This window comes from Petromyzon marinus, chromosome 41 (genome assembly GCF_048934315.1).
Source record: "Petromyzon marinus isolate PM22_M1 ecotype Great Lakes invasive population chromosome 41, UKy_Petmar_22M1.pri1.0, whole genome shotgun sequence".
NCBI classification, from domain to species: Eukaryota; Metazoa; Chordata; class Hyperoartia; order Petromyzontiformes; family Petromyzontidae; genus Petromyzon; species Petromyzon marinus.
The window spans coordinates 12,349,532-12,363,499 of record NC_133707.1 but is presented as its reverse complement, the minus strand read 5'-3'; the positions used below and the strand labels follow the sequence as shown (position 1 = coordinate 12,363,499).

Here is a 13,968-nt window from a genome sequence, read left to right as displayed (position 1 = left end):
GTGGGTCATTTTCCTTCAGATAAACTGTTGTTTATTCATGGCGTTGGCGGGGTTGACCATTTCCCTGGGTCGAGAGAGGTTACACACACCACTATAGTCGAGATGGTTATTGAAACATGTAACTGGGATTGAACTCTGCAATTGAGCAGAACGCTTATACTATAATAAGTGGCTGGCAACAACTCGACACTTATATCGCTTGGGTAACTGTGGCCAAGTGCTCAATGTAATCATCGTGGTTAACATGCACAAGTAAAAGAGTTGTTCCCACTGAAGTGTAATGTGGAATAGGAGCCCTCTCCTGCTCTACTGAATACCACACCCATTCCGGGTGTTCTTTAAGTGGTATTTCCTGATTATGTGTTTTGGAATAACCTGACAAATGCATGTGCGTGTGTGCGTCCCGTGCTGTCGTGTGTTTGCTGTGTATGTGCCCAGGGCAATCGCGACGAGAGCCTCTCGGTGGACCTGGCACTAGCGCTCTCTGATGCGCAGAAGCTTCAGAGCGCCGGTGAGGGGAAGCTCGGCACTGACGAGTCGGCGTTCAACATGATCCTGGCGGTGCGCAGCTTCCCGCAGCTGCAGGCCACATTCCAGGAGTACATCAAGGTCAGAGACTGCGCACGTTTCTCTTGCTCATTCAGTCGCTTGTTGTTATATGCGTTGTACCACGCTGCTAGGAGTCATGGTCATCTCTGGCACCCAACATGGTGGATGACTACTCGCACTCCACGCCCCGGCCGCCAGGTGGCGATGCCCGACCTAATGTCTCAATCTGGCAAGAGGGAGTGGGTGCCACCGTGGCTGGCCCACCGATGCTCTCCCCACTCGCTGCTGCTGCTGTGGACCTGCTCACCCGAATGGGGAACCGGATTCACCCACGGAGAACCAGCAGTCACGTGGCACCTGGTTACATGGCACAAGATGGCGGCCGTTGGCCCGTGGAGAGAGGTGGCTTCCCACCTGTCCCCACGGGCCAAGAGGACGGGCCCGTCCCACACTACCCCAAGCACGTGGGGAAATTGTGACTGCAGCAACACCCACACACGCACTAGGCCCCCCATTTATCCTGCTATGTTCCCACACACTGATACACATCAGGGCACATGGCACTCTTCACTAATTTATTCAGGCCCACAGGGCCTGCAACATACACACACACCTACAGGCTATGGGAGATTAGGGTCTAGGTTACAGATAGGCAGCTTTCAGTTGACTGAACCTGGACGCGGTGCCTGGCCCCGTATGTATGTTGAACTTCTTTCGCAATGTACGTAGCCAACCGTGCAAATCGGAGGTACGGCGCCCACACAACAACCGCCGTGTGCCTAAGGAGGTCGCAACACCCACAACGGCCGCTCGGCCTTAAGGAGAATGCGTACAGGGGCCGGGTCTACAGCGTGGCCTGCATCGCCTCTCGGTCCCCGCTCCCTCGACATGTGTTGTATGTGGATTGTAAATTTTGTGTCGAACTAGGACCCGTATCTAACAAAGGGGGTCCTTGCTTATAAACATCTGGCAGTTCAGCAGCATTAGTTTGAGCACGCCTCAATGCTAAAGAGATGATGAATGTTGAAACTGGTCCAGAGTTTGTTGAACCAATGCTGCTGAAATTGTGCACCCCTAGAAGACCTTGTGACTGATTGGAATGTGTAGTGGTGTTCACAGAGGCACACACACTGTAACTGGAGGCAACATGTTTATTTACACAACCCTCAACACTCGGGTTCTGTAGCTAGGTATAGCTGGCTGTTCATTATGTGCGTGCGGATTAGTGTAGCAAATGGGCCAGCCAGCATACACGCTGTCTGACCCACAACATCAACTACTCTAACCCGACAAGTGAAGCGCGAAGCCGGAGAGATGCGGGACCCCGAGCAAATCCCATCAGACGAGAACCTCGAACCCTGTCTGCCCCCCCACAATTATCCCCTGGCCGTCGCCTCCCCCTCCCAGCGGCCACACCCACACCTCCGCCAATCAGGAGTCCCCGGCTCACAATCACATGTCCCTCCAGCTTCCGGCGCTCGGTAGTACTTCCGGAGCGTAGACAGTAATTACAGTAGTGACTATTCATATCACTACATATGTAGTGACTGTGATTGCCACTGTGTGGTGCCGGGCTTACGAAGCCACAGCGGATAATGTATTGGGATTATATGTAGCCTGCTTACCAGCCCTAGCGGGGCTTGGGTGAGCGCTGGTCAGAGCGAAATCACCAGGTGCAGTGTGCGGTGCGGGCTCCCGGTGAGGGAGCGAGAGGGAATATCAGCCAGCCAGGGTTACGTTGGAGCATGAAATGCTGGTTAACCTGCCGACACATGACTGGATGATATTGGAGGGGGGCCACCGGTGGACGGGGGCCGCTGGGCGGTCACGTGGTATAAAGGAGCTCTCGGGAGCCTTCGGGAAAGAGCTCGAGGGGCGGAGCCAGCCCCAGCCGATATAACGGGGGCCCCGTGAGGGGCTCGAGGTTCTATATGTTGCTGGTGATGAAGATCCACGTCGGGTAAAAGAAGCCTCTAGCCACGTGGTCCGGGACCCAACTTGTGGTCCGGGCCGGGATAGTGAACCATGTCTAGTTCTGCCATAGCGTGGCTAAATGAGCATTCAACACCCAAGTGTAGGTTGTGTTGTTATATTGATTATTGAATAGTGTTGCTCCCAAGACAACATCTGCAACTCAGTTGGACTCACTACACATGTAAAAAAATATTTTTATTAATTCTATATGGAGGCACAGATATGTGGAGATATGTTGGCTACTTTTTCTTTTTATATTCTCCACACCGACGATAAGGATTATTTTGTGTTCTACGTGATTGACTTCTCTTCCCCACAGCCTCCATGTGCAACCAGCAGCTAAATTGGCAATGTCAGGTTGTGGTTTGCAAAGGGTTAAACTAGTGGCTAAAACACGAACCTCGGTCGTATAAAACGTACTCATGAGTTAATTTGCTACCAGGGTTGCTCCGATTAGTAACCTAATCGATCAGCATAGGCTGGATAGCAATACACTGTGCAATGGAAGTGATCACCAGCTATAGCATCTTGACATAATTGTGATGTGTGGTTGTGCGTGAACTTAAATGCATTCTGCCATGAATATCAGGGGAAATTCATTTGTGAGGCAACGCTGTGTTTTCAGGCTGTCCTGTTAAGCTGCACTTGTAATGGGTGGGGTGTTCCTTTCTTTACAGCTGTCTCAACGAGACATCATCAACACAATTGACAGAGAGTTTTCTGGAAACGTGAAGGACGGACTTAAGGCAATCGGTTAGTAGCACCCAGCAGCAGGCATGGATCCATTCACAACATGTACCCGAGCAACGACAGCTCTGCCTGAGCTTGCAGATATCAGTGCTTCTACCAAACCCTGATCAATATCTGCGTCTCGCTACAAATATCACTTCGTACCTTCTCCACACTCGTGGCCTGTCTCCTCTGCTTTATAGCCTTTCACCCTTCATCCTCTCAACTAACCGATACCCTTTGCAAATACCTCGGCACATTTTTACAGAGTTTATTGAGACATTAATCTAAACCGTATTAATGTAGTACCGCTGCAGTCCGTGAAGAAGCGGCGGGGGAGGAGGGGTTTAGCGCTCCTGCTTTTGCTGCACGTGGTGATGCTGACGAGCGCCGTGCGGTTTGTGCTGCAGTGCAATGCGCCAAGAACCGCCCCGTGTTCTTTGCCGAGAGGTTGTACGAGGCCATGAAGGGCGGGGGGACCGACGACTCGACGCTCATCCGCATCGTGACATCACGCAGCGAGGTGCAGACGCACGAACGCACGCGTGGTATAGTTTGACACAATAGAGAATCATGTGTCTCACTGCAGTGGCTGCATGCATTTCGCGATATCTTTATCAACGCAATTTAGCCCAGGCATCTGGCAATCCTCGCCGCCTCACGTTGCTCATTCACTGCCGTTTCAGATCGACCTGGTGAACGTGAAGCATGCCTTCCTGGAGAAGTACAACAAGACCCTGTACAAGATGATCGAGGGTGACACCAGCGGAGACTACAAGCGCATGCTGCAGGCGATCGTTGGGCAGAACTGAGCAGTGCCCGAGTGTACCACGCTGTAGGGTGGTGGCGGCGTAGTAGTTTCAGCATGCAACAGTAGCCACCAAGCCCTCTCCTATGTGGATGTCTTTATCTAAACCCCCTCTTGCTTCTTTGCTTGCCCAGGTTAGATTTGTATTGGCACGGTTGTGTTAAACTCTTGTTTTTGTATCTTACCCAATGCCAGTGTTGCCAACCACCCATGCACCGAGTGCCCCTGATAACAGCTTGGGGTGTGTCCCACGCTCTCTTCGCATGTGAACTTCGGAATTCTGTTTCATGTAATGGGATGGGGTGTCTTTTAAATTCACAAGTTGTCCATTTTTTGGAAATAAAATCGTTCTACACACAATGCAATTTCAGCACAATCAATAGGGTAGTGACTGGATTGCACCAGTGGCTCCCTACTTATCAAAAGCAATTGGCCAAAATGAAGCGCTGTGCAACTTGGCGCAGTGCTATTACGTACACTACTCTTGCAGAGGATGGTGCAAGCTGAGCAAACGAGACAGACGAACAGTGGCACAAGTATACGTGAAGTACATAGACATGCACACTTTCACAAAAAAGACAAAGATCCCTGAATAGCCTTCACTGTTGGCAAGTGCTGTCAGGAAGGCACCTATGAAGACGGGCATGACACTCCAGAGGGGTAGTGGCCCCAAAACATTGCCTGGTCACCTTGGTCTTCCCAGTGCTGATGGTTACCCACCACACCAGGCACTCATTTAAGGCTTAACCTAGGGGAGGCCCAGAACCGGTTCAGCTATTCGTCACCGATGTTGGTCATGAACTGGAATCTTAACTTGAGTCGTGGGTTCATAGCTCAATGCGCCAATCACTGCACCACCGGTCCCTACATAAAAAAAGTAATACTTAAAATGAAAGATCCCTAATTTTAGTCAGATGTTACTTTTGTTAGCACATTCATTTTGGCATCTTGCCTGACATTGTCTCCCAAGTACTGATGCTTTTGTACATGGAGACACTAGGAGTCGGAGGCACTATTATATCCTTCACAGGATAGAAAGCGTAACTACACTTTCAGTCAGGAGAGCTATCAGACTGCCAGACTGACAATTCCAAGAAGGTGGAGTTTTGTTGACCCCAGCAGCCCGTCGGGATTCCACTCCAAGCAACAGCCCTGAGCCTTCGCTTGGGGTCCCCTTTTATCCTCGCGTACCCTTGCTCCGCCCCAGGCCACACCCCTTCTAGAACCCACGAGTGGGTTCCCGGGCTTACCTCAAGTCCCCTCTCTATCACCTTTGCCTTACATCCCTCTGCTTATCACGTGACCTGCTGACAGGGCTGCTGCAACTGCAGAACTCTGCCAGCAACCAGTGCTATGCTCCATAGTAACCCATTCCATGTCACTGCACATGTGGCACAATTGGTGTGCAAGTTAATTACCTGTGCTTCAAATCTCAACTGCTCACTGGTGGAGGACAATATACATTTGTAGTGAGTTCAACTGAGCCGCAGACGTTCTTTAGAGGCAACACTTTTATTGTATCAACTCGTTAACACAAAAGGGTAACTGCCCCTTCACCAGATACAGCCTGGGGTGGTGGCCACCCAGCTAACTACTCTATACGTAGGAGTTACAGCTACCAAGGGCAGCCCTCACTTGGGTCCACGACCACGTGTTGATGCCTCGTAGAGCTTCCAGCTTGTAGAACGAAGAACCCCGGTCCCTCCCAGGGACCCACCTTATATCCCTCTCGGTCGGGGCCGCTCCGCCCTTGGCCCCGCCCACTTTCTCGAGCGTTCTAGCTCCCTCAAGAGCTCTCCCCGGACACGTGATCACCCCCTAACCCCCCCCCCCCACCTGGGGCCCTCTCTGTGGACACTCCAGATCACGTGTCGACAGGCTCAACCAGAGTGCCATGGCCCAGGGCAACCCTGCCCCTGGGCTGACACTCCCACTCCCCTTTGTGGGAGCCCACACTACACCCAGTGCTCCCCAAGCCCCGCTAGGGCTGGTACTACACCCGCCTACGGGGTGTACGCGATGACAGTGCATCGCATGCCACGGCTCTCAGGCCGGCATCATACAGTGACATCCGATGTCACTACACATTAGGCACAATTCATCCAGGGATCACAGTGCGCCATGCAAGAAGTTAAGAAATATAAATACAAGATCCAGAGTCCACTGGTCAGACATGGGAAGTGTAGGCCAGGTGAAACAGGTGGAGTCTTTTAGAGAAGACCTCAACAGGGCGAGTGAGGTCATGTCTAACCATGAGTAACAGGGCGGTCCAGAGTATTGGCGTAGCACATGCAAAGGTTCAGTCACTCCAGGTGCAGTCCAGTTCTTGGCACATGGAGCACATGTAAATTGGCGTATCCAAGAAATCATGAACGTGTGTAGGGGTGTATCAGCTGTTGAATATAGAGTGCTGCGCGGCAATTTAAACCCTTGTATGTTAGCAGCAATACTTAAAATTGGACCCGAAATGTAATCCGAATAGCTTTTGTTTATAGGATTGTTCAAGGGATACGGCTCGCATGAGCATCCCGGAGGTCGCGTTCTGGACCAGCTATAGTCCCAAGACCAGAACCCCAAGTAACAGAGCATTGCAATAGTGGTTCCAGATTGGTGACAATGCGATGCAAGTGGGCAAATGTTTCTAAGGTGAAAGGAAATACGGATCACCTAAGAAACATGTGCATTGAAAGAGATGTATGCCTTTGAAGAACGTGCAAGATGCTAATGGTGAAGTAATTGCTGTTTTACTTGTAAAACGAGTTTTCCAGTAAATGTGCGTGTATAAAGTTCACACTTTACAGGTGGCATATTACGCTTTTATTTATCACAATAAACTGGATGGCATTCCCTCCATCGGGGTTCCAATTATCATTTCGCATCACAGTAAATTACAGTAACAAGACCACAAGTGCCATGTCTCTTGCCCATGACTTGGCGTGGATGCAGATGTAAGATCAATTTCTCACATTTAGTTGCCCCACTTTCCATCAACATGGAAGAGACGGGTTTGATAGTTGTGTATAAATGCGCAAGCAGAGCAAAAGTACCAGGTGAGTTCAATCCAAACGCAGTATACACGGTGGTGAAATGTTAACTACCTCGCCTGTTATACAAGAGGTGGGAACTATCCCGACACCTGTATATTTGGAGTTTGCATGTTTTCCCCGTGGCTGCGTGAATTTTTCTCCAGGTCCGATTTTTCCCTCCACATTTAGAAACATGCGTTTAGAGTATTTGGCTAATATAAATTTCCACAAGCCACTTCGTTCAGCTATCATTTGTGCCCAGGTCGCTTCTGAAAAAGAGCTATATAGCTTAGTTGGGCCTAAGCTGGTAAAAGATAAAATAGCTTGGACTGGCTGCAGCCAGGCAAACCGAGAGGCCCAATGCATGTTCATGGAGCCAAGCACAAATGACTCGCTCGAGCTGCACATGAGGTTGAGTTCACATAGCTGTACCAGTTTAGTAATTTACTAAATGCAAGGGTGGAAAGCTTAAGCGACTGAATGCTGAACAGGTCTAAGTCAATACCAGGAATTTCCTGGAGAAAGCAACGTCTCCACAATTTCTCCACGTGAATATAAACAAACCACAGCAATGGGCTGACGTCCTTGGTGTCTCCCTCACATCATCGGTGTGTCTCTCTTGTCCTTGGAGTCTCCCTCACACCCTTGGTGTCTTTCTCGCGTCCTCCGTGTCTCGCGTCCTCCACGATGCTCACACGGAGCCAAAACAAAATGCGCAGGGCCGGCTCGCATGATTGGCCCTGCAGGGTCACACAACTGCATCCACACAATTCGGTAGGGGGCGATAATGATTGGGGTGTCAACATTTACACAACGTTTTATTTCGAAGTCCATTAAATTGTTCGACTGGGCCTTTCTTTTTACATTTTGTTCTGGCCTGCTGAGACATTTACAGATAACAGTAATATTGACGAGGAAGACCAATCTTGTCTTGAAGAAGCTTGTGGGATGCGATGGTCACATTCCATGCAGGCCATGCTGTTCCCAGTGAGAGCTGTACCACTGACACCTGCGAGAGATAGGTGGCTCTTTACTGATGAGACTCATGCATGCACTCAAGGTCCAGGTTGGGCAGCACAGTGGTGAGATGTTAACTACCTCGCCAGGTATACAGGTGATGGGTTTGATCTCGACCCCGACACCTGTATATTTGGGGTTTGCATGTTAACCCCATGGTGGTGTGGATTTTTTTCTGGGTCCTCCGGTTTTCCCCTCCACATTTAGAAACATGCGTTTGGAGTATTTGCCTGCTAGAAATTTCCACATAAGCCACTTAGTTGAGCTACCATTTGTGGCCAGGTCACTTCTGAAAAAGAGCTGTATAGCTCAGTGGGCCTTACCTGGTAAAATAAAAAGATTAATAATTTTTGTAGTAATTTCAAAGCTGCCTCATCGGGCCACTGCATATGTCCTCACAATAGACAACCCGCCCACGCCTTCAGACAAAACACCCCCTTGCCCAGGTGGTATACCGGCATGTAGCCATATCCAAGCTGATTCAACCATAAGATATTTTTTTCAGGTTAGATCACGTAAATTTACACGATCTAATCCAAAAAACCTATTATGGATGATATTGGTCGTGAAAGCCTACATGTTAAACTGATTCAACCAGTCTCTATGAACACACGGCACTGTCAATATTAAACAGCTACTGCCGCACTAATATGAAGAGCCCCATTATTTTGAACCATCACTGAATGGGAGCCGTGCCAACCTTGAGAAAGTGAGCAGAATGTGAAATTACACAAGGAAATGCATGCAGTATTGCACGAATGAGGCCAACTCAAACGGTGCAAGACAAGACCGACACCTACAACAAAAAAAGACTGCTCACTCATCGGGATCATCATCCACCCACGTGGCCACCGAAGGTGAAGTGGTGAGAACCGAAAACCTATCGGATTCTATTCTTCCCAAGCACCTAAATGACAACAGGAGCTCACACTCATCTTAGTCTTGGGAGCATTCTTGAATTTGATTATTTCGCCCATTTTGATTTAAAGCTTTCGTGACTGCAGTAATTCATATTCTTAGCTCTTTCGGTAAAGTCACGTTGAAGGAAAACAATAAAATAATAAAATATATATAATACAATAAAAATTCTCACATTTCGACCAGAACAAAAAAGGTCGTCATCAGGTTTGTGTTATGGTCGAAACGTCGTGAGCATTTTTATTGTTTTATATATATTTTATTATTTTATTGTTTCCCTTCAACGTGACTTTACCGAAAGAGCTAAGAATATAATATATTTTGCCCATTTTACATTGAAACCAAGATACATGTATTTTCGAGGCACTTAATAATTCGAACTATGAACGGGCTGCACAATATCTGATCACTTATAGAATGACTTAAAGGTTAGAGGAACCACACAGACAAGTGGGAAAACAGCCACAATTCCCCAAGCTCTGCGGACCACTATATATTAAGGTATTATCGGCCAATTAGTTAGTGGTTATATGTGGGAGGAAACCAGAACACTCGGAGAAAAAACCCACCTGTGCAAGGGGGAAACACTCAATCCCGAAAAGACAGAACAAGTGAAGTCCACATTTTTACTGCATTCTCCTGGCAAGCCAGGGTATTAGGAAGCCACTGGAGCTATGCACTCTAAATTCTAGATTGAAAACTAATTTCTTTAAAACTGCTTTGTGTTTCGTTTCTTGTCCTTCCACCGCACCGCCAATTGGCACAGTTGTTTTCATACAGTGCAAAAGAAGTTCAACATACTTATAATTGCACCTTGGCGCCTATGGGCAGGGACTTTCACAACATGTGTGATTCACTCGCCGCCGCTGCCTCCACATAATTGGATTACAGGCGTGTGCCACTAGCGCCCGGCAGTTGCTACTGCGATGCCAGCGACATGCAGCAACAGAAGCATCTCTTAGCAGCAAGGGGCTCAGTAAAAAAAACACATCTCAGCATCAAACACTTGTAAGGCATATATCCACTCAGCTTCCATATTGTGCAGATTATGCATGTGGATGTTCACATCACCTACATGTCTGTATTTCTAGAAGGGAAATCAGTGACGTGTAAACAGAAGAAATGGTTCATGCAACAGGCTGATGGGCACACCATTACTTAACCTTTGGATATGTAACCCTCTCGCAGAAGGAAGTCGTACAGCTTCCGAGTTTTGTTGACATCAATCTTTATGAGAGCCCGGGCTTGGGCAAGACGCAACCCACCCAGCTTGCGGCTTTCGGCTGCCAGAGCTCCGCGATATTCCAAGTACGCCTCTGGGACGAGGCGCACAGCCTGGCACAGCTGTGGGGTATGCGCACGGCACACAGTAACGCGGGAGCTGAGTGCGACGCTCGCACGTGCGGCAAAGGGGCTCCGCTGTGTGGTCCTGCTGCTGCTAGAGACACTCACCGAAATTCCCCTCAAAACAAAATTCACCAACGCACAGTTAGATACATCACCAACAGTTCTCGAGGCACAGAGACAATTCCCCATCCTGCGGTCATTACATTAAGGTATTTGGCCTACTTTTCAAGGCTGGCCAGATGTCTTGCAAGTGGGAATACCCACACTTCACTCCACCACACACAACCTGCCGTTCGACTGGTGTACCCATTATGCCGCTGGGTGGACAGAGGTGGGGAGGATTACAGAAACTTGGCCCCAATGTTTCAACTGCCCTGCCAGGAGATGGAAACAGTGACCTCTGGTTCGCAAGTCTGGTGCGCTAACCATTACACCGCTGTGGCAGCACCCCCAGTCATCAGTGATTAAAACCCATGTTACCGGGTGGCAGTGTCCGGAGTTATGTTATAACTTAGCTAAGACCCAGGATAAAACAGCAGAGCACATGAAGTTAGCGCAAAAGCAAAGAAACAAACGATGTAAAGCAGAATCCATGGAAACCGTGAAATTCAAAAGTGGCCGCAATCTCTGGTGTCGTGAGCTGACAGTCTCAGCGCCAGCCACAAATGACTTCACAAGAACAGTGTCAAATTATATTCATATTCTTAGCTCTTTCGGTAAAGTCACGTTGAAGGGAAACAAAATAATAAAATATATATAAAACAATAAAAATTCTCACGACGTTTCGACCATGACACAAACGGTCGTCATCAGGTGTGTCGGTTTGCATTAATTTATTGTTAAACGGTGTATTTATATATAACATAAATATACATAGCATAAATATATAAATAAATACACCGTTTAAAAATAAATTAATTAATGCGAACCGACGCGCCTGATGACGACCGTTTGTGTTATGGTCGAAACGTCGTGAGAATTTTTATTGTTTTATATGTATTATATTATTTTATTGTTTCCCTTCAACGTGACTTTACCGAAAGAGCTGAGAATATGAATTACTGCAGTCACGAAAGCTTTAAATCAAAATTTAGTGTGAAATTAGTTGGGTTTTCACTTGAATTTGAACAAATATTTCCAGCTCCTAATCATTGACTGGAACTGCCTCCTCCAGTAGCCCGTGCTGCCGATTCCCTACCCGTTTATCTCCAGAATCAAGACCTTCTCTGCCGAGGATCGCTGCACCCATCTCTCAAGTGACTATTCCCATCACTCAGGTGACTAACTTCACAAGTGGCTAATACCATATCTCAAGTAACTGCCTAACCCCATCTTTTAAATGATTAATCCCATCTCTTAAGTGACTGTCCCCATTTCTCAAGTGACATCTAACACACTCGACTTCACCTCCATGATGCACATGTTCCATGCTCAGATGCTACACAAGCCCAAATTGTATTTCAACAGTTCCAGTTAAACTTGACAGAGGCTATTTTAATATAATCCATGAGGTTGGAGATGAAAGGGAAGTGTGGTGGCGCTAGAGGATTCGCTCAGTGAGAATGATGGTGCTGAGCAGACTGGATGAGGAAGAGCAGATCCAGGCTCTAAGGGGTGAATGATTGAATGTATGCATGGAACGCCGCCAGGAAGTATGCTGTGATTCGGCTGCTGCTGCTGCTACTGCTGCTACTGCTGCTGCTCCTGCTACTGCTCGTGAGCTGGGGAACACAGTGTGGGGAGGAACGATCGTGTTCTTTACAGGCTGTGGAGATCTCCACTGTGGTTCTATTCAGCAAGAAGAGACGGACGAAGAGGAGGGTGCAATGGCTTGGGTTTGTGCGGAGCATGCAGGGAGCCAGGCAACTGAGAAAGCCCTGACATGGAGAGAGAGGTCAAAAATCAAGGGGGAGACACGAATGAGAGGCAGTGAGACCCCGCTGCTGCATGTCGGCTATGCAACAGCTGTGGGATCTGCTCCTGGTGGCCTCGATAGACACTTTGCTAAGTGACTCGTGGCAGTGACAATCGATACGTTCTCATGCAGACACCAGTGGTTACACGTCCTGCTACTGAAGGGTCAAAATAAAACAAATCGATTATACCTCCTTCTCCTGCTCATTAAGCCTCTCAGTGCCAGGCAGTCCGGTGAGATCCAAAGGCGGTGCATTTCTTCGGCCTACACCACACACAGCAGCATTGTCTTGTTAGTACAGCGGCAGAGCCTCTTAACTCTGCATAATTCCAGAAAGAACCGTGCCTTGAGAAGACATGCATCACGTAAGAGGACCAGGCAAGTCGCACCTTACTTTTAACAATCACACCAGTTTTCAATCCATCGTAAAAATGGTCTTCATGCTCAATGCCTGATGCCACCACAGTCGCCATCACCTCCTTCCTTTTCCCAGATTCCACAACTGTTGAACATTCAACACAGGTCCTTCCTGCGAACATCCCCCACCTCCTGGTCCCCGGTCTTCCCCTCGGCCTCTGCCCTCTGGATGCTGCCTCCAATGGCTGTCTCGCGTTTTCTTTAATCCCTCGGCGATGTCTTGTCCCATCTCCTCCCATCACTGTCGTGTGATTGAGACCCTCACACATCACTGAGCTAGCGCCCCCACTAGGCTGCCATTACCCGGGACAACCACTACCAACGTGAGGTGCACCGCTGCGATGTGATTGGCTGAAAAAAAAGTTGTGACCTCGTTTCAGCCAATCGGCAAGATGGCATACACATGTATACAGCAGGGCATATGTATACAGTATCTTCTAACCTATAAAAGTATTTTTTTGTCTGTCCGTCTGCCTGTCCGTCTGTCTGTCCGTCTGTCTGTCCGTCCGCGCACGCTTGCGAGGGATTTGGCTCTCGAACCGTGGGGTTTACGTATACTTTTTTTTGCCAGGCAGCACATCCTAAGCCCCGCGGTGGGCAAGCCCTATGCTGTTTTCCCATCCGTAAACTGTAAAGTAGTAAAAATAGCGTTTTTGTGTGATTCCACTTTATTTATTTATTTCCCCGCTCAAGCTGCACGGGGGTTGCCCCTGGCAATGCACGCGCGTCATCGGCGGAGGGTGGGGGGGATTTCTCATTCGCGTTCAAAATGGAAAAAAATACACGCAATGCTGAGGTAAATTCAAAATGTCATGTCCTCTTCTCTCCCCCCCCCACCCCAATGTGTGCACTTACTACTATAGAGTCGGTAGATACTAATATTCTGGCGCTTAAATAGTATTATTGTATTCATGATAAAGGTTTTTGGGTTAGATCGCATCATTTATAAATGTGTCGTAACCATCCACCACCCGACATGGCCAATCAGCAAAAAAAGTGTCACGTTGACAAAGGACAATTAGTTCACTACTTTAGCCCACCGCTGTGTTGAAGAGTGAATCTACAACATTAACAGTTTGAGTACGACGTTTCGCTGGTAATTACTTCCAGCATCATCGGGCAATTCGCCAGAATGGTAAAGCCCTCACTTGCTCACGGTCTTAAATAGAGCAGCTGGGTGACGTCATCATTTAACTCATTTCAGATGCAGTAATTATATAATCGATTGGTGATCAGTAAATGGTTATGATTAGTAATGAGTTGTAGAT

At 48.2% G+C, this 13,968-nt stretch overlaps 2 protein-coding genes across 3 annotated transcripts in view; one reads left to right on the top strand and one right to left on the bottom strand.

The window, feature by feature from the left end:
- Positions 1-4,420, top strand: part of LOC116950899 (annexin-B12-like) — a 39,505-nt gene extending 35,085 nt beyond the window's left edge. Inside the window, exons 10-13 of the mRNA XM_032969055.2 lie at positions 439-609; positions 3,201-3,276; positions 3,663-3,775; positions 3,939-4,420. Coding sequence (XP_032824946.1) covers positions 439-609; positions 3,201-3,276; positions 3,663-3,775; positions 3,939-4,064 — 486 coding nt within the window. The 3' untranslated portion in view covers positions 4,065-4,420. The remainder of the gene's footprint in view (positions 1-438; positions 610-3,200; positions 3,277-3,662; positions 3,776-3,938) is intronic.
- Positions 4,421-6,862: 2,442 nt separating this feature from the next.
- The window catches only part of TADA2A (transcriptional adaptor 2A), a 34,682-nt gene continuing 27,576 nt past the window's right edge, over positions 6,863-13,968 (bottom strand). The window contains exons 14-16 of one of the 2 annotated variants that reach the window (XM_032969057.2): positions 12,474-12,547; positions 10,287-10,365; positions 6,863-7,842 (exon numbers count right to left, since the gene is read on the bottom strand). In XM_032969057.2, coding sequence (XP_032824948.1) covers positions 7,835-7,842; positions 10,287-10,365; positions 12,474-12,547 — 161 coding nt within the window. In that variant the 3' untranslated portion in view covers positions 6,863-7,834. Of the gene's footprint in view, positions 7,843-10,184; positions 10,366-12,473; positions 12,548-13,968 lie in introns of both variants that reach the window. The other variant, XM_032969056.2, reaches the window with a different exon arrangement.